Source organism: Ursus americanus, chromosome 21, assembly GCF_024610735.1.
Source record: "Ursus americanus isolate L20-20 chromosome 21, mUrsAme1.1.p, whole genome shotgun sequence".
Classification (NCBI taxonomy): Eukaryota; Metazoa; Chordata; class Mammalia; order Carnivora; family Ursidae; genus Ursus; species Ursus americanus.
This window is the reverse complement of record NC_142147.1, coordinates 5,621,366-5,648,783: the sequence shown is the minus strand read 5'-3', so window position 1 is coordinate 5,648,783 and position 27,418 is coordinate 5,621,366. Positions and strand designations below refer to the sequence as shown.

Genomic DNA, 27,418 nt, shown 5'->3' with positions numbered 1-27,418 from the left:
ATGAGATAGTTTTCCTACCATGAGAACTTAGAACTAGTTTAGACATAAATTTTCCTCTAAGTAGTGCTTTTATCAATCCAACCTAGTTTAAATGACCAAACAAGAAACAATATCATGTCACACTGAAAGCTTTAAATATTTATACTCAATGTATTCATTCTAAGCGTGCTTAGAGGCATTTATAAGAGAATAGAATTTCACTCATATCTTTGCTTTAGTTACAACTGTAGAACAAAAACTTCTGTAATAGCCATTCACTGTAATAAATGCTAATTAGCAAATTTTCCCTAAGCAAAGTGTACAATTTCTTAAATTATTTCCTCTGTTCCGATTGTTTATTGAAATGTAAATTTATGTCTGTTGAATTTCACATTTAAAAAATGAAATTGCATTTTGTGTAATTTTTTCCACTTTAATCTACGTGTAATTTTTTAAAAATTTTATTTATTTGACAGAGAGAGAGAGCACAAGCAGGGGGAGCAGCAGAGGGAGAGGGAGAAGCAGGCTTTCCCCTGAGCAGGGAGCCCGATGGAGGGCTCTCCATCCCAGCACCCTGGGATCATGACCTGAGACACCCAGGCATCGCTAGGTGTAATTTATTTTTAATCTTAACTTAGTTAGGTATCAGTGACCGATGGATTAAAAAAAAACTGGTCCTTCTTCGTGGACAGTAAGTAGCACGGGTCTAAATACCTAAAGTGTCCTCTTCCAGAGCAGACTGCATTTAATTCAAATTTGCCTGACAGTGGGGCTTAGACAATTATTAATTAAATAAATGAATGCATTTTCCATACTTGACCCTAGATCCATACCATTAATCAGATGTCTGTTACAGTCCCTCAATGACTACAGTTGCTGACATTTCTTAAGCGTATTAAACGCTAGGACCTGCGTAAGCGCTTTCCCTTTCACCTCTCACGTTCTCCTTCCTCCCGCGGGGAAAGGGCGTGTCCAGCGCCACGACCCGCCCTATCTGTGCATTCGTTGGTCAAACCTGACGCCCGTTACAGCCGAGTCCCATCCAAACCACGCCCCCACGCCGTCCGCAGGGCCGAGAGAAGGCGTGGCTATTGTGCCGCTGGACGATTCAGACAGTCTCCTCTCGTGAGAATCTGGACGCGCTCGAGGACCCGCGCGGTGCGGGTGGGAGCGCGCTCCTCGGTCCCGCGGAGCAGGCGCGAGAGGCCCGTGGCCGCTGCGGGCGCACGCTCTGCCCCGCCCTTCCGGCTCGCAGAATCCGCGCGCTCCTGTTCAAGCCTCAGTCTGGCTAAGGAGGACCGGGTGGGGAGGCTGGGCTGCTGAGGTACGAGGGGAGGAGCCGGAGCTGCTGCCGCCGCCGCCGCCGCCGCTGCAGGAGAGGAGCATGTCTGCAACTCAAGCCAAGAAAGTGAAGATGGCCACCAAATCGTGCCCCGAGTGCGACCAACAGGTGGGCGCCGGGGGCCTGGCCCGGGGGCCGGCGGGGCGGGTGCGCGGGCGGGCGGCTGTTGCCCGCGGCCGTTGGCTGTGGAGAGGCCGCCTCGCCGGGTGGTCTGGCCCTTGGGCTCGGTGGCCGCGGTGGGAGCCCGGTGGGAGGCCGGGCTGAGCCGAGGGAATGCCAGGGAGACTCCCGGGTTCGCAGTCCGGCCGGTGCCCACCTGGCGGCGTTAGCCGGGCGACCGTGTGTGTCCTGCGGCCCGTGGCGCGGGAGGGAGGCGTGGGTTTGTCTGGCGTGGACCGGGCGCCCAGTCCGGACCCTCCCAGAGTCGCCCGGCCGGCTGTGGGTGACAGCGGCGGGAGTGAGGGGGCAGTGGCCCAAGTGGGCGAGCACGGCCCCTTCAGCCCCCTTCTGGCCCGACGAGAATGCCCACGGTGCCCAACTCCGAGTCCAGGCTCCTGGCTCCGAAAGCCGCTCCTGCCACGCAGGGTTGCTTTGTTTCCATCAGATGTCTACGGTGACAAAAAGGGCCGCAGCGATAGTGATATTTTCTTTTTAGATGTTAGTAAATTTGTGATCTTAATATGCTCTTTAATACTTTACATAACCCAAATAATCATTACCTTGTTCTGAATTTTTAATAGAACACCACTGACTACTTAGTCCCTGTTAAAGCCCTACTTTTCTAGGCACTCCCCCCTTAGAATGGTATGTATTTGTCTAACTTTTTAAAAAGATGAATTTGCCATTCCTACCTGTGTGTGGTTTCTTGAATTTTTAATATCCGTTTTATAAACTAAGTTCATAAGGTCATGAAACGGCTTTATGACCACCAGTGGTCTAGGGTTCAGCTGGCCCTTCAGGCCTACCCTGGGCCCAGATACAAACATCGCGGGTCCTCAGAACAGCATCACATCCTCTCCAACAATTGTTGTTTCCTGCCTTGTCAATTTTTGCCATTCTAACTGGCGTAAGGTGGTATCTCAGTGTGGTTTTGATTTGAATTTCCCTGATGGCTAATGATTTTGAACATTTTTTCATGTGTCTGTTAGCCATTTGTATGTCTTCATTGGAAAAGTGTCTGTTCATATCTTCTGCCCATTTTATGATTTATTTGTTTCTTGTGTATTGAGTTTGAGAAGTTCTTTGTAGATCTTGGATACCAGTCTTTTATCTGTAGCATCATTTGCAAATATATTCTCCCATTCCGTGGGCTGCCTCTTAGTTTTTTTGACTGTTTCCTTGGCTGTGCAGAAGCTTTTTTCTTGATGAAGTCCCATAAATTCATTTTATCTTTTGTTTCTCTTGCCAATTATCATATGGTTTCACTCATTTATGGAACATAAGAAGTAGGAAGATTGGTAGGAGAAGAAAGGGATAAAGAAAGGGGGGGTAAACAGAAGGTGGAACGAACCATGAGAGACTATGGACTCTGGGAAACAAACTGAGGGCTTCCTTCAGAGGGGAGGGGGGTGGGGGAATGGGATAGGCTGGTGATGGGTAGTAAGGAGGGCACGTATTGCAGGGTGCACTGGGTGTTATACGCAAGTAATGAATCATGGAACTTTACATCAAAATGTAAAGCATCTTTACAGCATCAGAATGGTGGTCAGTAAGGATCTTCACAGCGTACAGGGGCTTTCTCTGCCTCCCCAGATGACAGCTCAGATGTGAAAACAAAACAGTGCCGGGGTTGCAAGACTTACCATGGCTTAGAAATTTCATGTTTCTTAGCCCACGAGTAAGGCCTTTGCTTCCAAGGTTTTTCAGGGAATGGCATGATTATATTTATTGTACTTAGGGAAGCCTAAAACTAGCTTCTCACCTCATGCCTTCCAGTCCAGATGTCAATTATGGGCCATTTTTACCATAAGCAATATTGCCTAATATTATTTGATTCGGCGGACAGGGTCAGAATGGTAGACTTGACCAAAGGTCTTTTTTCTCAGGAAGGACATTTGTTAACCCTTTACTAACATGTCATAATCCCATGAAATTTTTTTAACTGTTTCCTTGGTCTGTAAAATTTGGTTATTCTTAACTAGAAAAAGTAGAATTCACTTAAAACTCCTTCAATTAAAAACATCTGTAAGGCATCTTTTATGCCATAATGCAGTGTCTCTCTTTTCAAAATAATTACCTCTTTTTACCTTCCCTCCCTTGGTAAGAAAAATTTACTGTCTCCTCTAAATATTTCACTCAGCAGTGTGTGTAGTTTTCATTGTACAGATTTTGTACATATTTTGTAAATTTATCCCTATGAATTCAATTTTTTGGATGCTATTATGAGTGGAATTGTTTTAAAATTTTCATTTTATCAGTGTTCATTATGTATAGAAATACAGTTGATTTTTTTCATTATGGTAAAAAAGATAAAATTCACCATTTAAACCATGTTAAAGGGTCTACTTCAGTGGCATTAATATATTTACAGTGTTGTACAACCATCACCACTAATTCCAGAACATTTTTATCACTCTGAAGTGAGACCTTGTTTCCATTAAGCAGTAACTGTCAATGCCACCCTCTTTCCAGCCCCTAGCAACCACTAATTTGCTTTCTGTCTCAGCCTTCATAGACTTGAATAGAGTTTTGGCCTTGCTCTGAATTAGGCTTTGGCTTAAAGGAATGTTGTGGCTGGTTTGGTCTTTTTTTTTCCAGACCACTAAAATTTCCTGCATATCAACTATAAAGCTGTTTCACTTTCTTATCATTCGTGTGTTCACTGTAGTAGCACCATTTCCTTCAAGAAATTTTTCTTTGCATTTATAATTTGGCTGTTTGGCGTAAGAGGCCTGACTTTCAGCCTTTCTTGGCTTTTGACGTGCCTTTTGTACTATAAGCTTAATCAGTTCTAGCTTTGGATTTAAAATGAGAGATATGTGCCTTTTCCTTTAACTTGAATGCTTAACGGCCATTGTAGGGTTATTAACTGGCCTAATTTCAATATTGCTGTGTCTTAGGTTACAGGGAAGCCTGAGCAGAGGAAGATAGATGGGGGAATGGCCAAGTAGTAGAGCATTCAGAACACACACATTTATCAATTAAGTTTGCTGTCTTTTATGGGTGTTGTTTCATCGCACTCCAAAACAATCAAAATAGTAACATCAAAGATCACTGATCACAGATCACCATAACAAAGATAATAATGAAAAAGTTTGAAATATTTCAAAAATTACCACAATATGACAAAAGACACAAAGTGAGTGAATGCTACTGGAAAAATGGTGCTGATAGATTTCCTCCACACAGGGTTGCCACAAACCTTCAATATGTAAAACCCAGAGTATCTGTGAAGCACAAAAAAGCAAAGTGCCATAAAATAAGGTATGTCTGTAATTAAGTCTTTTTTTTTTTTTGTCTCTAGCAAAAGGCTTGTCAGTTTTGTTCATCTTTTCAAAGCAACCAACTTTCGTTTCATTAATTTTCTTTATTGTTTCTCTATTCTCTGTTTTATCTCTAATCTTTATTATTTCCCTCTTTATGTTGGCTTGGATTTAGTTTGCTCTTCTTTTTCTAGTTCTTTAAGTTGTAAAGTTAGATTGTTGATTTGAGATCTTCTTAATGTAAGCTTTTACAGCTGTATAACTTTCCTCCCTAGCATTGCTTTCACTGTGTCCTATGAGTTTTGGTAGGTTGTATTTTTGTTTTCATTCATCTCTATTTTCTAATTTTCCATATGATTTCTTTTTTGATCCATTGGTTATTTCAGAGTATGTTGTTTAATTTCTAAAATTTTTTTGAATTTTCTAGTTTTCCTTTCTGTTGTTGATTTCTAACTTCGTCCTACTGTGGTTGGAGAAGTTACTTTGATATCTGTCTTGAAAAATGAACTTGAGGCACCTGGGTGGCACAGTCGGTTAAGTATCCAACTCTTGGTTTTGGTTCAGATCGTGATCTCAGGGTTGTGAGATCGAGCCCCATGTTGGGCCCTGTGCTCAGCGTAAAGTTACTTAGGTTTCTCTCTCCCTCTCCCTCTTCCCCTGCCCCTTTCCGGAACCCTTCTCTCTCTCTCTCTCAAATAAGTAATTCTTTAAAAAAATGAGCTTTAATTCTTACCTGTGCCATATACAAATAGTATTTCAAGATGGATTGTAGACCTACGTGGAAAATTTTATTTTATTTATTTTTTTAAATGATTTTTTTATTATATTACGTTAGTCACCATACAGTATATCCCCGGTTTCTGCTGTAAGGCTCGATGATTCATTAGTTGTGTATAACACCCAGTGCACCTACATGGAAAATTTTAAACTATGAAACTTCAAAAAATATTTAAAAATCTTTGTGTGAGGCGCCTGGGTGGCTCAGTCGTTAAGCGTCTGCCTTCGGCTTAGGGTGTGATCCCGGAGTCCTGGGATTGAGCCCCATATCAGGCTCCTCCACTGGGAGCCTGCTTCTTCTTCTCCCACTCCCCCTGCCTGTGTTCCCTCTCTTGCTGGCTGTCTCTCTCTCTCTGTCAAATAAATAAATAAAATCTTTAAAAATAAATAAATAAATCAAAATAAAAATCTTTGTGAACTTAAGTTAGGCAATTGTTTGGTGTTACACCACCAAAAGTATGATCCATAAAAGAAAAAAATGATAAATTGGACTTAATCCAAATTAAAACTTCTGTTCTTTGAAAATCACTGTTTAGAAAAAGGAAAGACGACATGAACAAATAACCTTTGAAAAGCATATATGTACTAGAGGACTTGTTTCCAGAATGTTGGGCTCTCAAAGGTTAATAATAAGAAAACAACCCAATTAAAAAATAGGCAAAAATTTGAATAGACACTTCACCAGAGTGCTTACAGACAGCACATAACCTTATAGAAAAATGCTCAACATCATTAGTCTAGGGACATGCATCTAACCATAGTGAGACCCTACTGGAATAAAAGTTAAAAAGAACATATCAAATATTGATGAGGATGTGGAGGAACCGGACATCTCATACACTGCTGGTGGGAATGTAAAACAGTACAATCTCTTTGGGAAATAGTTGTCAGTTTTCTTAAAAAGGTAAAGCTACCATATGATCCAGCCATTTCCACTTTTAGCTATTTATTCAAGAGGAAAGAATGTGTGTATACACACACACACACACACACACACACACACAAAGACTTTTGTATGAAAGTTCATAATAGCTTTATTTGTAATAGCTAAAAATGGAAACAGTCAACATGTACAAATAAACTGGTATATCTTCACATGGAATAATATTCAGCAATAAAAGGAAAGAACTTGTTATATGCAAAAACAGGGACAAATCTCAATTATGCGAAGTGAAAGAAGCTAAACAAAAAAAGAGCATGTACTTATGATTCCATTTACGTAAAATTCTAGAAAATTCAAACTGATCTGTAGTGACAGAAAGCTGTCCAGTAGTTGCTTGGGGATATTGAGAGAGGTAGGTGGGTAGATTACAAAGGCGTATGAGGAAACTTAGAGATGATGGATATATTCACTATCTTGATGGTGGTGGTGGTTTCATGGGCATATGCAATTGTCAAAACGTGTCAAATTGTACATTTTAAATATGTATAGTTTATTGTATGTTTATTATAACTTAATAAAGCTGTTAAATGACATAATCATTTTTTCACTTAAAACTATGCGAAGATCACAAACTACTTCAGGCAGTAAAGACCTTAGAAAAGAAAACAGAAACCTGCAGGGCTTATAAGATTTGTTAAAGGTCTTTTATCTACTGGAGACTAGGAGAACCTATGTCTAGCACTTATTTTGTAGTCTTCCATGTTCCTTTTCCTCAAACTGGCTATTGTAAATGATCCTTTTCCAGGAATTGGTACTGGCCCTCTTCCTCTCTCATGTTCAAACTCTTGAAGGCAGATTTTTTTTTAGTATTTTCTAGAAGTTTCATAGTTTAAAATTTTCCTTGTAGGTCTACAGTCCATCTTGAAATATTTGTATATGGCAAAGTTCATTTTTTAAGACTGATATCGTTCAAATCTTCTCCAATCACAACAGGATGAAGTTAGAAATCAACAATAGAAAGGAAAACTCGAAAATTCAAAAGTTTGTAGAAATTAAACAACATACTCTGAAATAACTGATGGATGGAAAAGAAATCACAAGTTTTCAGTTCTTTTTTATCATTAGTAATCAATTTGTGTCTGAGTCTTGTTTCTTCCTCCCTTTAAAATGTCTGTCAAATGTACTCTTTTTTTTTTTTTTTTTTTGAAGTACATTCCCCTGCCAGCATTGCAGAACAGGTGAGCAGCCTCTCATCTGGGGATTAATGTAATAATTTCCTAACCAGTTGCTTTTTTCTAGTCTAATCCATGTTGTAACTATTCTCAGACTGACATTTTAGGAAATAGTTTTTTTACTTTACATTCTTCCTGTGGTCATTCACATCAGTTGTTATTAAACATTTATCATATGCGTGGAACTGTAAAGGACTAGGAGAATGGGATGGGTATGATTTCCTATCTTGAATAATTTTTGTGAGGAGGTAGAGTTTAAGTAAAAATGTGATCTCTACCTTCAAGTAACTTATTGCTTAATTGAAGAGACCACATAAACACTTCAGAAGTTTAATAAATAGTAAAATAGTAATTTTTTTTTTCCTTTTTTCCCCCTCCAGGTTCCTGTTGCGTGTAAATCTTGTCCCTGTGGTTATTTGTTTATTAATAGGAAACTTCTAAAAGTAAAAAACTCAGAGAAATCATCATCTTTTACAGGTAATTGAGAGAATTTACCACTTTTCTTTTTTTTATGGTTTCCATTATATAAAGTTAAAATTAATTTTTGTTAGTTAAATTTTTTTTTGCTGGTAGAATTATATTACTAAAATCTATTGAAGTGTATCTTTGGTTTTTATTAGATACAATAAGTCATTTACATTGATTTGTTCTTTATCTAACTTAAATGTTAACTCCTTTACTTATAAATTTTGTAACAAATTTTAATGAAAAATTTTAATTAGAAAGTGTTAATTAGAAGAAAGGGAACCTTGATTTAAGTATTGTAAGTTTTAAAGTACCAGTTATTTTTTTTGATTGACTAATTTAGACTAGCTAAAAAATTGCCCACTTCAATTTTGAGTTTCTAGCTTTCTCTTTAAAGTTGAGAAATCTAGATTTATGCCGTAAGTGTATTCAGAGGTGGGTTTTTGTTACTCCTTTTTTTATCCTATGATAACATGTTGTAACAGTAGTGAATTCAAAATGGTAGTAGATTGATTACAAACAATTATTGAGTGCCTAACATATGCCAGGTACTATGTGTCTTGGTCATACAGCAATAAGTCTACTTCCAAGACAGATTCAGTACTGTTGTAGTGATTGAAGATATATACCTAGGATTGCGCATGTGGGATATACAGGGAAAATATCAGTAATAAGTGCTGGGTAGGAAATTAAAATAGGGTACTTTCCTATAGGTTAATTGGAAGGCTACTTTTGATTGAGTGGTCCAGGGAATAGATCTCTGAGGAGGAGATATTTTATAAGGTCTGAATGGGTGAAGGGGCTAGACATATGAAAACTAGGGAAAGTAAATTCTAGGCAGAGGGAGAAACAAAGGCAGAAGTTCTAAGGCAGGATTTATTCCAGGAATGCAGAATTGGTACAATATAAGGAAACCTATTAGTATCATATACCATGTTAATAAATACAAAGAAAAAACAATAAGGTTATTTCTGTAGATGCTGAGAAAACCTGTGGCAAAATTAAGTACCCACTCATGATAGAGAAACTCAAGAGAATAGGATTTGAAGAGTACTTTTTTTTTTTTAAGATTTTATTTATTTATTTGACAAAGATAGAGACAGCTAGCGAGAGAGGGAACACAGCAGGAGAGTGGGAGAGGAAGAAGCAGGCTCATAGCAGAGGAGCCTGATGTGGGGCTCGATCCCATAACGCCGGGATCACGCCCTGAGCCAAAGGCAGACGCCCAACCGCTGTGCCACCCAGGTGCCCCTGAAGAGTAGTTTTTTAACTTGATATCTTAGCATTAAAGCTACTATCTTATTTAAATGGGCGAACACTACAGGCATTTCCATTCATATCAGGAACAAGGCAAGCATCCTCACTATCTTCACTACTATTCAGCATTATGTTAGAGGTAAATTAGCCAAGGCAACTAGGTAAGAGAAATCAATAAGAGGCATAAAAAATGGGTAAAGAACAAGTAGAACAATATCTATTTGCAGATCAAAGTATAGCTGGACTCCAGAGAATTAATAATAAAACTAACTCGTACAGTAAAAGAATTGGGTGTAGGATCATGATGTAAAATTAACATACAAAATCAGCTTTCATATATAGAAATAGCTTATACTGAACATCATATTAGAGAAAAGCCCATTTACAATAACAACATGGAGGGTTAAATGTTTAGGAATAAATTTAATAAGAACAGCCTAAAACCTATACAAGGAAAATTTTAAATGTTCCTAAAAGGACACTAAAGCAGATTTCAGCAAATGGTAAAACATCCCTTGTTCTTGAATAGGATGATTCAAACATCATAAAGATGTTAATCCTCCCAAGTTAATTTATAAAATCAATGCAATTTTAATAAAACTCCTAACAAGTTGTTTTATTGAGTTAGACAAGCTGATTTGAAGGTTCGTATGGAAAAATAAACATGCAGAAATAGCCGGAAAAATTGTCAATTGACTTTTAGTAAAGGTCTAAGGAAATTGAATGGGAAAGAATAGCCTTTTCAATAAATGGTATTGGGATACCATGCTGGATATGCAAAAGAATGAAGTTGGAACCCTATGTCACGCCATATATAAAAATTAATTCAAAATACGGGGTTCCTGGGTGGCTCAGTTGGTTAAGCATCCAACTTTTTTTTTTTTATGTTATGTTAGTCACCATACAGTACATCTTTAGTTTTTGATGTAGTGTTCCATGGTTCATTGTTCGTGTATAACACCCAGTGCTCCATGCAATACATGCCCTCCTTGGTACCCATCACTGGGCTAGCCCATCCCCCACCTCCCCTCTAAAACTCTGTTTGTTTACTGGAGTCCATAGTCTCTCATGGTTCATCTCTCTCTCTCTGTTTTCCCCCACTTCATTTTTCCCTTCCTTCTCCTAATGTCCTCCCTGCTATTCCTTATGTTCCACAAATAAGTGAAACCATATGGTGTCTTTCTTTGCTTGACTTATTTCACTTAGCAAAATCTCCTCCAGTTCCATACATTTTGATGCAAATGTTCGGTAATCATCCTTTCTGAGGGCTGAGTAATATTCCATTGTATATATGGACCACATCTTCTTTATCCATTTGTCTGTTGAAGGGCATCTTGGCTCCTTCCACAGTTTGGCTGTTGTGGACATTGGGGTGCATATGGCCCTTCTTTTCACTACATCTGTATCTTTGGGGTAAATACCCAGTAGTGCAATTGCTGGATCATAGGGTAGCTCTATTTTTAACTTTTTGAGGAACCTCCACACTGTTTTCCAAAGTGAAAACATTGGAACTTTACCAACTTGCATTCCCACCAACAGTATAAGAGGGTTCCCCCCTCTCCACATCCTCTCCAACATCTGTTGTTTTCTTGCCTTGTCAATTTTTGCTATTCTAACTGGTCTAAGGTGGTATCTCAATATGGTTTTGATTTTAATTTCCCTAATGGCTAACAATGTTGAACATTTTTTCGTGTGTCTGTTAGCCATTGAATGTCTTCATCGGAAAAGTGTCTGTTCATGTCTTCTGCCCATTTCTTGAGTGGATTATTTGTTTTTTGGGTGTTGAGTTTGAGAAGTTCTTTATAGATCTTGGACACCAGCCCTTTATCTGTAGTGTCATTTGCAAATATCTTCTCCTATTCCGTAGGCTGCCTCTTTGTTTTCTCGACTGTTTCCTTTGCTGTACAGAAGCTTTTTATCTTGATGAAGTCCCAAAAATTCATTTTTGCTTTTGTTTCCCTTGCCTTTGGAGACATGTCATGAAAGAAGTTGCTGTGGGTGATGTCAAAGAGGTTACTGCCTATGTTCTCCTCTATGATTTTGATGGATTCCTGTCTCATATTGAGGTCTTTAATCCATTTAGAGTTTATCTTTGTGTATGGTGTGAGAGAATGGTTGAGTTTCATTCTTCTGTATATAGCTGTCCAATTTTCCCAGCACCATTTATTGAAGAGACTGTCTTTTTCCTTTTTCCATTGGATGTTTTTTCCTGCTTTGTCAAAGATTAGTCAACCATAGAGTGGAGGGTCCATTTCTGGAGTCTCTATTCTGTTCCATTGATCTGTGTGTCTGTTTTTCTAAGCATCCAACTCTTGATTTTGGGTCAGATCGTGATCTCAGGGTTGTGGGATCAAGCCCACATCGGGCTCAACATGGAGTCTGCTTCTCCCTCTCCCCCTGCTCCTCCCCTGGCGTGTACTGTCTCTCACTCTATATCTCTAAAATAAATTTTTTAAAAATCTTAAAAAAAAATTAATTCAAAACAGATCTTAACCTAAATGTAAGAGCTAATAGAACTATAAAACTCCTAGAGGACAACATAACAGTAAATCTTAGTGATTTTGGGTTAGGCAGTGTTTTCTTAAATATGACACCCAGAGTTCAAATGACATAAATAAATAAGTAAATAAATAAATAGGGCTATATCAAAATTTAAAGCTTTTTTTTTTCCTGCAGGTGATATCAAGACAACTCACAGAATGGGAAAAACTATTTGCAAATCACATATCTGATAAGGGACTTGTATTCCTAATATATAAAGAACTCTTACTCCTCAATAATAAAAAGAGAAATAACCCAACTTAAAAAATGGGCAGAGGATTTGAATGGAATTTGTCCAAAGAAGATATACAAATGACCAGTAAGCACATCAAAAGATGTTCAGCATTATTAGTCATTAGGGAAGTACAAGTCAAAATCATGAGATGCTACTTCGCACCGCTAACATGGAATAATAAGAGAAAATAACAAGTATTGGGGAAGAAGTGGAAAAGTCGAAGCCCTCATATGCTGCTGTTAGGAATGTAAAATGGTGCAGACCCTTGGAAAACAATCTGCCTGTTCCTCAAATGATTGAATACAGAGTTACAGTGTGATCCATGATTCCACTCTTAGGTGTAAACTCAAGAGAGTTGAAAACAGAAGTGGGCATAAACACATGAGTGTTGTTAGCAGCGTTATTCATAATAGCTAAAAAGTGGAAACAGTCCTGATATCCATCAACTGATGATAAACAAATGTATATCCATATGGTGGAATATTATTTGACAATAAAAAGAAAGTATTGATATATGCTACAACATGAATGACTCTTAAAAATGTGCTACGTGCAAGAAGCCAGTCACAAAAGAGCACATACTTTATGATTCCGATTATAGAAAATGTCCACATAGGCAAATTTATAGATAGTAAATAGATTAATGGTTTAGGGCTGGGAAAGGGATAGCAGGGAGAATGGGAAACAATTGTTAATGGGTACAGAGTTTCTTTTGGAGGTAGAAAAATGTCCTAAAATTGGATTCACAATCCTGTGAGTGTACTAAAAACCACCGAATTGTACATTTTAAATGGGTAAATTGTATGGGATGTAAATTATATCTCAATAAAATGGATTATATTTTATTTATTTATTTTTAAAGATTTATTTTATTTATTAGAGAGAGAGCATGAGCAGGAGGGGCAGAGGGAGAGGAAGAGAGAATCTCAAGCATACTCCACGCTGAACATGGAGCCTGACTTCAGCACTTGATCTTAGGACACTGAGGTTATGACCTGAGCCGAAACCAAGAGTCAGATGCTTGACTGACTGCGCCACCTAGGCACCCCAATAAAACTGATTTTAGAAATAGCCAGGAAAATACTGAAAAAGAGAAACTATCAAGGTTGGATAACCCTACCAGCCATTAAAATATATTATAAAGCCTCTGGGGTGCCTGGCTGGTTCAGTTGGTACAGCATGCAACTCTTGATTTCAGGGTTGTGAGTTCAAGCCCCATATTGTATGTGAGCCCACGTAATTAAAGGAATAGAAAAAAATATTTGTGTGTCTGTGTGTGTGTATGGTAAAGCTTCCATAATTAAAATGTGGCATTGGCAGGGACAAATAGACCAGTGGAAAAGAATAAAAAGTGCAGAATTAAACCCAAATTCATGTGGAAAGTTAGTATATGACAAAGGTGGTATTTCAGATCCCTAGGGTAAAGTTGGACCTTTTCTTCTTTTTTTTATTGTGGTAAAGTATATGTAACATTTATCATTTTAACCATTTGTAAGTATACAATTCAGTGACATTAAAAACATTCACAATACTGTGTCTCCATCACTGGTATTTTACTTAAAACTTTTTTATCATCCCCAACATAAACCCTGTACCTCTTAAACAATCTCTTCCTCCCCACCTCAGCCCCGCCCCCACACACCTCCCCCCAATCCCTGGCAATCTCTCCTTCGTATCTCTGTAAATGTGCCTATTCCAGGCACCTCATACATAAGTGGGATCATACAATATTTGTCCTGTGTCTGGCTTATTAAGCATAATGTTTTCAAGGTCTACCCATATTGTAGCATATCAAAATTTCATTTCACTTTTTATATCTGAATAATTACCATTTTATGTATATACCACATTTTTTTTTAAAGATTTTATTTATTATTTGACAGAGCAAGAGACAGCCAGTGAGAGAGGGAACACAAACGGGGAGTGGGAGAGGAAGAAGCAGGCTCCCAGCAGAGCAGGGAGCCTGATGTGGGGCTCGATCCCAGGACCCTGGGATTACGCCCTGAGCCGAAGGCAGACGCTTAATGACTGAGCCACCCAGGCGCCCCTATATACCACATTTTTTAATCCATTCATCTGCTGATGGGCAACAACTAGGGTTGTTGTAATGAACATTGATGTATAGATACCTGTTCAAACCCCTGGTTTCAGTTCTTTTGGATATATACCTAGGAGTAGAATTGCTGGGTCATATGGTAGTTCTGTTTCACCTTTTGAGGAAATGCCAAACTGTTTTCCATGGTGGTTGTGCTGTTTTACATTCCCAAGCAATGCACAGGGTTTCCAATTTCTCATATTCTTACCAAAATTTGTTAGATTTTCCTTTTTTTTTTTTTTAGAGAGAGAAAAAGCAGGGGTGTGTAAGCAGGGGTGGTGGGAGGAGGTGGGGAAGGGCAGAGAGACAGAGAATCTTAAGCAGGCTCCATGCCAGCGAAGAGCCTGATGCTGGGCTCCATCTCATGTCCCTGAGATCACGAGCTGAGACAAAATCAAGAGTCGGATGCTTAACTGACTAAGCCGCCCAGGTGCCCCGGTGTGTGTTTTTTTGTTTTTTTTATTGCCACCCTGGTAGGTGTGAAGAGTTATCTTACTGGGTTTTGATATGCATTTTCTTAAAGACTAACAGTGTTAAGCACCTTTCCATGGGCTTATTGGCCATTTGTCTATCTTCTTTGGAGAAATGTCTGTTCAATTCCTTGGCCATTTTTAATTGCGTTGTTTGGTTGTTCGTTAAGCTGTAGAAGCTCTTTATATATTTTCGGTATTAATCCCTTGTCAGAAGTATGACTTGCAAGTATTTTTTTTGCCATTTTGTAGGTTGTCCTTTCATTTTCTTGATCGTGTCCTTTGATGCACAAAATTCTTAATTTTGATGAGGTCCAGCTTATCTAATTTTTCTTTGATTTTTATTATTAATTGTGGTAACATACAAAAATATGAAATTTGCCATCTTAACCATTTTCAAGTGTATGGTTCAGTCGTGTTAAGTAGTTTCACATCTTTGTGCTATCAATCTCCAGAACTTTTTTGTCTCCCCAAACTGAAACTCTATAGCCTAAAACAACAAACTTCCATTCCTTCCTCCCTCCTCGCCCCTGCTAACCTCTATTCTATGTTCTTTCTCTAAGAATATGACTATTCTAGGTATGTCATTTAAGTGGAATCATCCAGTATTTGTCTTTTTGTGACCAGATTATTTTACTTAGCATCATGTCTTCATGCTGTAGCATGTGTCAGAATTTCTTTTCTTTTCAAGGCTGAATAATATTCTGTTGTATGTAATTACTATGTTTTGTTTATGCATTTATTGTTTGATGGACACTTGGGTTGTTTCTACCTTTTGGCCATTGTGAATAATGATGCTATTAATGTGGGTGTGTAAATACCTCTTTGAGACTCTGTTTTCAGATATTTTGGATATAATTCTATTTTTAATTTTTTGAGAAACCAACATGATTGTTTTTCATAGAGGCTTGCACCATTTTCCATTCCCACCAGTTATGCCCAGGGTTCCAATTTCTCTTTACCTTTGCTAATACTTGTTATTTTCTCTCGTTAGTAGCTATCCTAATGGGTGTGAGTTGATAATCTCATTGTGGTTTTGATTTGCATTTCCCTAATGATTAATGATGTTAAGCATCTTTTCAAATCCTTATTGTCCGTATGTATATCTTTGATGGAGAAACATTTATGTAAGTCCTTTCCTCATTTTAAAATCAGGCTATTTGAGGGGCGCCTGGGTGGCTCAGTCGTTAAGCATCTGCCTTCAGCTCAGGGCGTGATCCCAGAGTCCTGGGATCGAGCCCCACATCAGGCTCCTCCGCTAGGAGCCTGCTTCTTCCTCTCCCACTCCCCCTGCCCGTGTTCCCTCTCTCACTACCTCTCTCTCTCTGTCAAATAAATAAATAAAATCTTAAAAAAAAAAAATCAGGCTATTTGCATTTTGTTGTTGAGTTGTAAGAGTTCTTTATATGTTCTGGATATTTACCCCTTATCAGATACATGATTTGCAAATATTCCATTCTGTAGGTTGCCTTTTCACTATTGATTGTATCTCTTGCACAGAAGTTTTAAATTTTGATGTCCATTTTACCTGTTTTTTTTTTACTTTTGTTGTCATATTCATTAAATTGTTGTCAAATCCCAATTCCATGAAGATTTTCCTCAATGTTCTCTTTAAGACTTCTGTAATTTTAGTTTTTACATTTAGGTCTCTGATCCATTTTTGAATTAATTTTTGTGTATGGTGTGGGTTATGGTCCAACTTCACACTGCATGTAGATATACAGTTTTCTCAGTATCATTTGTTGAGAAACCATCCTTTCCCACTAAATGGTCTTGACACCCTTGTTGAAAACCAATTGACCATATGTGTGAGGGTTTATTTCTGGGCTTTCTATTCCATTGGTCTTTATGTTTGTTCTTATGCCCATACCATATTGTTTTAATTATTGTGACTTTGTAGTAAGTTTCAAAGTTAGGAAGTGTGAGTTCTCCAGTTTTATTCTTTTTCAAGATTATTTTGGTTATTCAAGGCCCCTTGCAATTCTGTATGAAAACGAGGATCTGCTTTTCCATTTCTGCCAGAAAGGCTGTTGGACTTTTGATAGATATTGTGTTGAGTCTTTAGATTGCTTTGGATAATATTGACATCTTAATGATGTTACGTCTTCCTGCCTATGAATAGGATTGTCTTTTCATTTATTTAGAGCTTGTTTAATTTCTTTCAGCAATGTTTTTAGCATAAAAGTCTTAGTCCAAGGAGGAGCTCAAAGACATCTTCATTCAGTATGACCAAACCCTGCTGGGGGTAGCTGATCCCTGTCTAGGTGAATCCAAAAAGTTTGGGGGCCCTGGTGCTCATACTTGCTACCAGAAATCCCATTGATAAGTCCGTCATGAAGATCAGAGTTCACCTTGGTAATAAACAGTGGTTGTGAGAGTTAAGATTTCAAAACAAAACAAAAAATTTGAGGACAAAGTTACAAAAACCTGATATAAAAATGGAATCAGATATGAAGAGACAACTCACAAATAAGACGTAGTAATGGCCTAAAATATATGGAAAAAAGTTCAAATTCACTCATAATTAGATAAATGCAAATTAAGATAATACCTATCAATGGCAAAAATTTAAAAATATAACCATATACTTTGTTGGTGAAGCTGTGGAGAAATGGGCACTCTCATACATCGCTGGTGAGAATGTGAATTGTTACAGCCCTTCCAAAGGGAAATTTGGCAATAGTTAAAAATACTACATACGTATTCATTTACTTTTTGACCCAGCAAGACCATTTCTGGGACTCTACCATTATGATACACCTCCAACAATAAAAACACATACACACAAGATACTCACTAGAGCAATGTAATGCAGTGTAATTGCAACATATTGGAAACAGTCTAAATGCCCATACATAGCAAAGTGATTAAAATGTGGTCTGTCCATTCAGTGAAGTAATGGAACTGCAAGAAAAAAAAAAAAAAAAAGGAATGAGAATGGTCTATCAACTGATATGGAGTGTTTCTGAGGTAATATATTAAATGACGAAAGTAAAGCACAGGAGTATCTATAGTATATGGTCTTTTGTGTAAGAAAGAAAGATATAAGACAGTACATGTGTATCTGCTTATTTTTGTAGAATCAATACTGAGAGGATAAACTGGAAACTAAAGTGATTATTGGTAACCTACAGGGAGTAGGTGGGAAAGGGGTGCACACAAGTGAGGATATGGGAACTGGGTATCAGGAATGAGGAAGGAGTGACATTAGAGAGGATGAGGAAGAAAAGAACTTTATTCCAAGTTGTTTTGGAAAATAACATCTTGACTGGACACTGTAATGGTAAAGGTAAAGAGAATGGCACATTAATGCTGTAATATAGTCAGTAAATATATTTGTCACAGGGGCATAGATTAACAGTTCTGAAAATGCCTTATGTGTGTACTCAAACTGAGTAGGTAAATATGGTAAATAGGTAAATATGTTTTAGACAACAAAAACTGGGTTTCTCACAAATAAAGGAGAAGGCCAAAATGAACTCTGGTGGGTTGGTTTGGAATCTGAGATATCAGTATATGTATCGGTTACTATGCATATGTTTCCTAGTTGTGTCCACTGAGAATGACTAAAAGGTGTGATAACCCAGCAGTAATAAACAAACCTAAGATCCAGTTTTTTATTTCTGATTCTCCACTTCTTGGAGAAGTGGTTGATTCCAGGACTGAGACAGAAAACACTGAAGGTGCCTGGGACACCTTGGTGTGTGCCAGGTTACAAAATGCTTTAAAAAAAAAAAAAAAAAAAGGTGGGGGGATAGTGTTTGAAAGAACATGGGAGCCAAACTGAGAGTTCTAATGGCCAAAGTTGGAGCAATTTGAGCAAAAGAAATAACGAAATCATTGGATTATAATCCCCAGAATAATAGTAAATATCCATGAGTCCATACTGATATAGATACGAAATGGGGAAATGAACAGTTCTCATTTATGGTAGAATTCCAATGAATAACTGTGGAGGGATGGTGGATTGAGGGAAGTAGAAAATAAGCATTAGCTAAACACAGTAATAATTGTTGCAGACCGGATCCACCAATTGATTGTAAAATTGGTGAGTGAAAATTTGAGAAGTAAAATTTGTATAGATTCAAAGTATGTCCCCCAAGATCTTCATTAATCGCAAAGGGAAAGATAGTAACTTCACTGGGATGAAACCTGCCAAAATTTATCTTAGTCAATGATCAAGGTGAACATCACAATAATAAAACATATTCACATATTGAAACCCATGATAGAGAAAGGATACATCATTTCTTTGTATTCTTGCCAAAAATATGTAACTTTAGTCCAATCATCAGAAAACAGCCAAACTCAAACGAGATATATATGACAAGGTAAAGCAATTAGTACTCTTTAAGAGTCAAGGTCATGAAAAATAGGGGAGACCAAGGCATTGTCAGAGATTGGAGGAAGCTAGGAGATGTGACAACTAAGTATAACGGAGTTTTTTTCTTTTACAATGGCCTGTTCTTGCTTAATGAAATCTATTTCTTTGTTTTCTCTTTCAACATTAAAGGCATGTTTTAAAATGTCTTACTTTGTCTTAAAATGTCTCTGTTTCACGTTGTTCCATTATATGTATGTAGTTCTGAGATATGAATTCTATTCATGTGTCCCTTCAGTACTCTGCTTTTTTTTTTAGTGTTTCCCACTTTTTTTTGCACATGGGAAATTCTCTTTTGCTTTTGGATTTAGCTCTGTATTAAAACAAATTTTGTTTTTTGGTTATATCTCAACTAGTGTGATGGAAGTGGAAGAGGTAGTTTCTTGCATTAATTAAATCTATATTGATGGGAAACCGCTCTCCCCTATTCCTGTTCCATTTAGGAACAAAAGAGTAATTGCTTTCAGTGTATTAGGGGGCTAAAATAAAGCTACTCACTTTCATAATATTTGTCTTACAGTTGCAATATATGTTTTTGTTTGCTTTTTGGTAACAGTATATTATGGTTGAGGTCAGAATTTTTTTCTGCTTTTGTAATAGAAGATTATCAACTTATTTGAAATAATTTAGAACTCAAGTGATGGTAGAAAGAAATAGAAACCTTTTCCCTTTCCATTTTACTATCTTGGAAGCATAGGGGAGGAAAAACGCAGAAGAGTTACTGTTGGAGGAATATGTACTTATAAGGGGCCAGAATTAAGGCTGCTGAAAAGAAAAACTTCACCCTTCCTAGCCCAAGATTCCTCCCAAACATTGTCCAGATTCGAAGTCTGCTGAATTAATCCGTCTGTCTCTCTCTCTCCCCCTCTCGTTTTTAACCCTTTGGTAGGTTTAAGGCACATGTATGTTATGGTTGTAGTTTTTAAAAGTCCACTGGGCCATTTAGAATATGTGACTGCCAAGGGAAATGGATAACAGTTCTTTCATATACTTGAAATACTATTTTTATTCATTCACACCAAAATTAACTATGAAGCCCAAGAAAGGGAAATAGGGAAAAGAAGAAAAATTCCATAGTAAATAAGGATTTAGAAAACATAAAGAACTTGTGAAATAGTAGTCATTCAGATCATGTGAAACAGGGAAGAGGAAGGCCTACAAATATTTCCATCAGAAAACATCAGAAGCAGGTATTTATCAACACATTATGGGAGAATTTTTTTCCAAGCATTAAATTGATCTGAGATCTTAATTTGATAGTACTGAAAAAATTGTGTGGCAGTCATTGAATTCCTAGATTTAAAAGCACAATTATATTTTAGTTCAAAAGTATTTCTTTTATGGTAATGCTTATAAAATAGGAAATTGTATTCCTATTGTAAAGTCATCTGCCTGATATAAACTGATGGCAGCAGAAGTAATGATAAAAACATGTATCCTCCAGATGAAATTGCTGATATTTGACTAGTTGAAACTTGACCATGATTGATAAAATTGATATCAGGTCTGTTTTCGGTTGTATTTTTTAGTATTCATAATGATATTATGGTCTTCAGTTTTCTTTGATGGCTGAGTTTTTATTATTTATTTCTTCCACAGAAGTGAACAGTACCATATCTTTGAAAGATTTGCGAATACTGTTTTTATATGAATTTAAACTAGGACATAGTGCAGCCACAGCAAGTAGAAACATCAATTCTGTCTTTGGAAAAGGCTCTGTTAGTGAAAGGACTATCCGGTGGTGGTTCGAAAAATTTCGTTCTGGGGATCTGAGTCTGAAAAATGAGCCTCGAGGGAGACCCAAATCTGTTTTAAATGAAGATCAATTGAGAGCCATGGTGGAAGCTAACCCCAAAACAGCAATTCGAGGCCTTGCAGCAGACTTAGGAGTTTCTGCTACAACAATTTCTCGACACCTGGCTGCAATAGGAAAGGTGAAAAAGTTGGACAAGTGGGTAGGTAACACCAACTGATGGATGGTCATAAACTGAGATGATTAGAGATGTGCTCATACCTTAAGATTTGAAAGAGCAGAGACCTATTTTGGAGAATATCATAAGCTTTGACAAAAAATGAAAGTGGTCTGGACAATGGTTGGATGCTGAAGAAGTTCCCAAATGTGGTAAAAACATCATTGCAACCAAAAAGAAGGTTCTGGTAACCTGTGGTCTGCAAAGAGAGTATTTCATTACTTTTAACTCAGGCAAAACTAACAGTAGCATCTTACTGTCAAGAAGTTGAAATTATGTATCAAAAATGGATCTAAAAGCATTCTGCGTTGGTCAGCAGACATGGATGGACATATACTTTTCCGTGACAACATTTGGCCACTGCAATCCCAGACCACCATAGGGAATGACTGCATTGAATATGGCAAGAACTTTTGCCATATCCATCACACTCTTCTCACCTTTTTTCTCTTCCTTCCTTCCTTCCTTCCATCCTTCCTTCCTTCCTTCCTTCCTTCCTTCCTTCCTTCCTCTCTCTCGTGCTTTTTCTTTCTTTCTTTCTTTCTTTCTTTCTTTCTTTCTTTCTTTCTTTCTTTCTTTCTTTCTTTCTTTCTTTCTGAGATTTTATTTATTTGAGAGAGAGAGCACGTGAACAGGGGGAAGGGCAGAGAGAGAAGCAAACTCCCCACTGAGAAGGGAGCCCGATACGGGGCTCAATCCCAGTACCCTAAGATCATGACCTGAGCTGAAGGCCCCTGCTTAACCAACTGAGCCACACATGTGCCCCTCGTCTGACCTTTTTTCAACAGATTACCCCCTCATGATTTGGAACTCTAAGAAACAGAATATTCTCTAAATAGAGAACAATAATTGAAGGCTTTGAATAAATTTTAACAATGCTGAATTTTATAAATATATTTGGAGACATTTATCATTGGGGGAAGCAGTTAATGCTAACAGTGCATATTTTGGTTGAATAAAACTTTTTCTGAAAAATAAAACATTTTCATTTTTATATAAAGGCAGTTGCATATAGCTCAACTTAATACCTTCCCAGACCCTGGCAGAACATGAAGACTGAAAGATACCTAATGTACTGGAAAACTACAAGCTGCCCCTGAGTTTTGGGCTTCTTCATTGGAGGAATATGGAACCACTGAGTGTATGTATTTGTGATAGGACTCAGCCATGCAAAAATCTAGGTAAAGAGGGCTTTAGGGAGATGAGCAATCTCATCAAAAGCTCTCAGGCTCTCGGAAAATATTTTTTGAATAAAGAAATGAAAGCATGTTTCTAACACAAAAGCCGTGCACATGGTAGACATGGCACAGTGGTGCTTTTGAGTGATAATACTTACTCTGTCACACAAAGCCAGTCCCTTCTTTCATGTGTTTTCCACTCTGATTCTTTATTTTTTTAAAAATGTAAGTGGCCTGTCAGAGACCATAATTAATGGCCTCTTTATGATTTTGTAGCTAAATTGCAGTTACTCCTTCTGGGAACCACGGATTAAGTTGGGGTAAAGATACTGGGATGGTCCTCTGCCTCTCTCCCTCCTGACGATCTGCTATGTCTAATCTGTGAGGGAGAGTTAAGGAATCCTAAACGCTGAGAGGTGAGAGAAGGACATCTGGAATGGATCTTACCTGGAGAGAGACCGACAGAGGGAAGGAAGGAAGGTGAGAAATGGAGGGAAAGATGGAATGGAAATCCTGTTAAGTAGATTTTGATTGTGAGCCAAAGAATTAAAGACCACGGGACGCATTACTGCAAATTAAAAAAAAAAAAAAAAAAAGTCTGTTCTTTTGGGTAGAAGCAGCCCAGTATTATGACACAAGGCTTTGTGAGCAGAGTGTCTTTCAGTTCTAATTTACTCCCCTGGCTGGGTGCCCTGGTCTGGAGTCACCTGCTCATTTTACTGCTCCATCCTTGGGTTGTCAAGGAATCTATCCAGTGTTTTTGTGGACTCCTGCTTACTCAAGAATGAAGCCAGAGATTTAGCTCAGACTGATAGGGTAACAAGGCTAAAACCAGAAGTGTCGTGGGAAGGACTTTATCTGAAAGGCAGCAAGCACAAGGGTGAAGTCAAATGGTCACAGAGGGTTGGCCAGTGTGAAAGAAAGTGGTGTTGTATAGTTACTTAGTCTGGGTAGAAGTTGCTTTATGGCCATCCACCCTTCTCTCAGTTCTCAGACCCCTTTCAGACTTCCAGAGCTGGATGCTGGACTTTGGTCCAAAACAGTCAGCAGATATCCCTGTTCAGCCCAGATGAGTGGTTTCTTCCAAAAGGAACCAGTGAAATGTGATGAGACAGGGAGAGGAACAGTTATAGGATGTTGAGTTATCCTATCAATCATCCTTACCACCTCCAGCAAGGGGTGTAGACTAGAGAGGCAGAAATGGACCCTGTAGTTCTTGTGAGCAAACACATGCATTGAGTTGTGCCTGTGTTACTATTAGTGTATTTTTGGTTATGTGAGATAGTAAATACCCGTTTTGCTTAAGCCATTTGGGAGAGCTGGGCTTTCCATTTTGGCAAAAGAAAGATTCCTGACTCTTAGATACCCTCCCTGAGTCTTACTTAACTTTAAAATGAAGTTCATGATGCAACCTTGCAGGGTTTGGGGAGGAAGACAGACAATTAATATAAACCACAGGCACAGAGTAGATGCCCAATAAATATGATTTAATACCATAAAAAGTAGAAGAAAAAAGGCAAAGTAAGGTGTGTGGGACACTTCTGGAGGCCCCTCTGTGTCCAGGGTAGCCCAGTTGGGCTGAGTTCAGTGCTCAATGAAGGCTGGTGCATGGCTTGTACTGTCTAGAGGTAAGCAGCTGTAAAAGAGGGCTGACTTCTTCAGTCACTTTGAGCCTGTGGCTTTTCTGCAGTAAGTGCTTCCTGACCCAGTGCATTATTGGCCCCATAGGAACAAAAGAAAAGCTCTCTTTCAGGACAAAGATGAGGCTTCTCATTTTCTTTGTCTTTACTTCGGCTTTTCTTTTTTTTAAGATTTTATTTTTAAGTAATTTCTACACTCAACGTGGGTTTGAACTCACAACCCCGAGATCAAGAGTTGCACACTTCCACAGACTGAGCCAGCCAGGCATCCCACGGCAGTTATTTGTATCTTTTTTTTTTTAAATCATTCCTTTTTGAAAATATGGAATATAAATGTCAAAAGAATCAACATGGAATGACGATCATCTGTCCACTGCCTTGGGAAAGTAGGAACTGTAGCTTTAAATGTATAACTATTTAGGAGCTATATTGGATTTTCAAGAAAAGTGATAAATTTTATACACACAAAGTCCTGCCAAGCATCCTAGTACTCTTATTCTCCTTTCCCAGAAAAGAAAACAAAGCTTTAAAAAGCTCATTGCTGGAGTGTCAAAAGAAAGAAAGGAGTGGCTACAGCTCCTCTCCCCACCATGCCCCTGAGGTAGCTTGGGTCCTGATTACAAAAGGGAATAAATAGTGGCCTCAAGGGGTGCCTGGCTGGCTCAGTCAGTAGAGCATGCAGCGCTTGATTTGGGCGTAATGAGTTAGAGCCCCATGTTGGGGGTAGAGTTTACTTAAAAACAAAACAAAAAACAGAAGTGGCTTTGACTTTTGGTTTATTATGTACACAATAGCTGTCATTAAAGGAGCTCCTGCCTGGTTCTAATTGCTTACAGTGAGACTAGAGCACCTACAGCGACTTCAACGGTGTGCATGAAAGATCTGGGCAAAGTTAGAGACAGCATCAAAAGCCAGTGGAAAGTGGAGTCTTCCAGGACCTGTCAGTATGTTGGACTCTCTCTTCCTCTTTCTGTTGGTGCTTTGAACACAGTAGCCTCCTTTCACTTCCTTTGACCTCAGCTAATTTGTTCATGCTGCTACTCCTCTTCACATCGTTAACTCCACCCGTCACATGCATTTCCTCTATGCCGTCTTACCTGATTACCCCACCCCGCCTTAGGTCAGGTCCCCTTGTCATGGCCTTAGGACCCCAAAATGGTTCCTTCGTAATTGTGATCACAGTAGTTATATGTTTATTTGTGTGATAGTATATGTTTGCCATCTCTGCTAGATTATAAAATTCATAACAGCGGGGCCGTTTTTGCTCACAAGATCATACCCCCAACAGGAGCACAAGGTCTAGCACATGGTAGGTATCTAGTAAGTGTTTATTAAATGAATGAGTAAGTGTTAGGGCCAGTCTCATCCACTTTGTAGAAAACCCTTGTTTTGGTATCAATGTAAGTAAGGAATATTGATAGCAAATAATTGAAAACCTAATGAACAGTGGCTTAAATAAGCAGGTTTTGTTTACTGTAACATGAAAAATTTCAAACACACAAAATACCTGAATTTTACAGTGAACACTGTATGCCAACCACCTAGATTGTACCACTGACATTTTACTATACTTTCTCACTTATCTACTCATGTAGCTATCCCTTTTTTTTTTTTTTAATGTATTTCAGTGTAAAGTAGCAGGTATTAGGACATTTCACCCTAAATACTTCAGCATACCTATCATTACCTAGAGTTCAGTATTGGCTTAAGGTTCTTGTTCTTGTAAATTTAAATTCGATAAAATGCCCAAATCTTAATTGTACTATTCAGTATGTTTTGATAAATGCAAACATTTGTGTAACACAAACCCCTATGAAGATACAGACTATTATTGTCAGCCCAGAAAGTTTCTCATACCTTTTCATTTTATCCCCACTCTTATCCCCTAGAAGCAAAGACTGCTCTGATTTTTTTCTACCATGGAATAGTTTTGCCTGTTCTACTACACATAAATGGAATTGTACAGTATGTGCTCTTTTGTGTCAGGCTTCTTTTACTGAGCATAATATTTTTGAAATTAATCCATTTTGTTGTATGTGTCAATATTTCATTCCTTTTAAAAGCTGATTAGTATTCCATGAAATAAATATAACAAGTTATCTATTTACCTGTTTGATACATTTGTGGGTTTTTTTTTTCAGTTTGAGCCTATTATAAATAAAGCTGTTATGAATATTCTTGCACAAGTTTTTTTGTGGACATTTGTTTTCATTTCTCTTAGATAAATACCTAAGATTGGAAATACCAGGTCATAGGCTATGTGTATATTTAGTTTTCCTAGACTCTTTTCCAAAGTGATTACACCATTTTATACCTGCTCCCCGCCCCACTAACATTTGATGTTATTCTTCTTACCTGTTCTGGTGGGGGTGGAGCTGTGCCTTAATTTGAACTATTTTCCCTCTTTCATATTATAACGAATCTAGGGAGACAGGCCATGACTGGGGTAGGAACTTAACAATGCAGTTGGGGACCCAGGCAGTTTCTAGCTTTTGTTCATCCTTAGTGGATTGATCATAGTTCCATGCATGGCATCTGGGGTAGGCAGCCCTGCCTCTTGGTATCCTTGCCCTTGTATAACCTCTGATTGGGTGTGGGCTGGACTTAGTGACTAGCTTCTTCTTTTTTTTTTTTTTTTAAGATTTATTTATTTGAGAGTGAGAGAGTGTGCACTGTATGTGTCCAAGGGGGTGGGTGGGGCAGAGGGAGAGGGAGAGAAATCCTCAAGCCGACTCCCTGCAGAGCACGGAGCCTGGACCGGGCTCGATCCTAGAACCCTGAGGTCATGACCTGAGCCAAAATCCAAAGTTGGATGCTCAACTGCCTGAGCCACCCAGGCGCCCCTAGCTTCTAATAGAATATAGCAGAAGTAAGGGGATGCCACTTCTGAGATTAAGTTATAAAAAGAATGTGGCTTCTTCATGTGCATTCTATCTCATTGTTTTTGCTCGGGAAAGGCAAATGGCCATATTGTGAGGCAGCTTACAATTGCCATGTTGTGAAGAGACCATGTGGATGTGATGAGGGACAGTGGGGCCTGCCAACAATCAAAAGAGTGAGCTTAGAAATAGATCTCCCCTTGTTGAGCATTCAGAGGGGACTGCAGAGCCACACCTGGATTCCTGACCCACAGAAACCGAGATAATAAATGTTTGTTGTTTTAAGCCACCAAGTTTTGGGGTAATTTGTTACATAACAATAGATAACTAACAGGACACCTCATGTCTCGTATCATAAGATGGCTTCTGTACCTTCAGGGTCTCATGCTCGACAGACACTAAGAAAAAGTATGAAAGGCAAAGGACAGTTTTTTGACATCAATCTATTCATTTTTATCAGGAACTCAGAACCTTTCCAAAAAATCCCACCGAGCAGACTGGTTTATATCTTATTGGCCAAAAATAACACCACATGACCACTCTTAGTAGAAGGCAGCTAGAGAGAAGGGGGTACCTAGATGGAGTGTGCGTCATCCAACTCTCAGTCTCTGGCATATGAACCATTTCAGAAACCCCATAAAATTAAAGACCTCTTCCTTAACACCTACCTCA

The 27,418-nt window shown here is 38.4% G+C and overlaps 1 protein-coding gene across 1 annotated transcript; it reads left to right on the top strand.

The window, feature by feature from the left end:
* The first annotated feature begins 955 nt into the window (after positions 1–955).
* Positions 956–26,186, top strand: LOC123776604 (histone-lysine N-methyltransferase SETMAR-like). Its single transcript, XM_045772682.2, has 3 exons — positions 956–1,429; positions 8,016–8,112; positions 20,679–26,186. The coding sequence occupies exons 1-3, from the start codon at positions 1,364–1,366 to the stop codon at positions 21,050–21,052; spliced, it is 537 nt and encodes a 178-aa protein (XP_045628638.1). The 5' UTR covers positions 956–1,363; the 3' UTR covers positions 21,053–26,186.
* The last annotated feature ends 1,232 nt before the right edge of the window (positions 26,187–27,418 follow it).

Excerpts from the sequence above, each read along its gene's own strand:
- LOC123776604 (XM_045772682.2), top strand. The coding sequence starts at position 1,364 with ATGTCTGCAACTCAAGCCAAGAAAGTGAAGATGGCCACCAAATCGTGC. Across the intron at positions 1,430-8,015 it reads GCCCCGAGTGCGACCAACAG|GTTCCTGTTGCGTGTAAATC; the intron begins GTGGGCGCCGGG and ends TTCCCCCTCCAG. Across the intron at positions 8,113-20,678 it reads GAAATCATCATCTTTTACAG|AAGTGAACAGTACCATATCT; the intron begins GTAATTGAGAGA and ends TTTCTTCCACAG.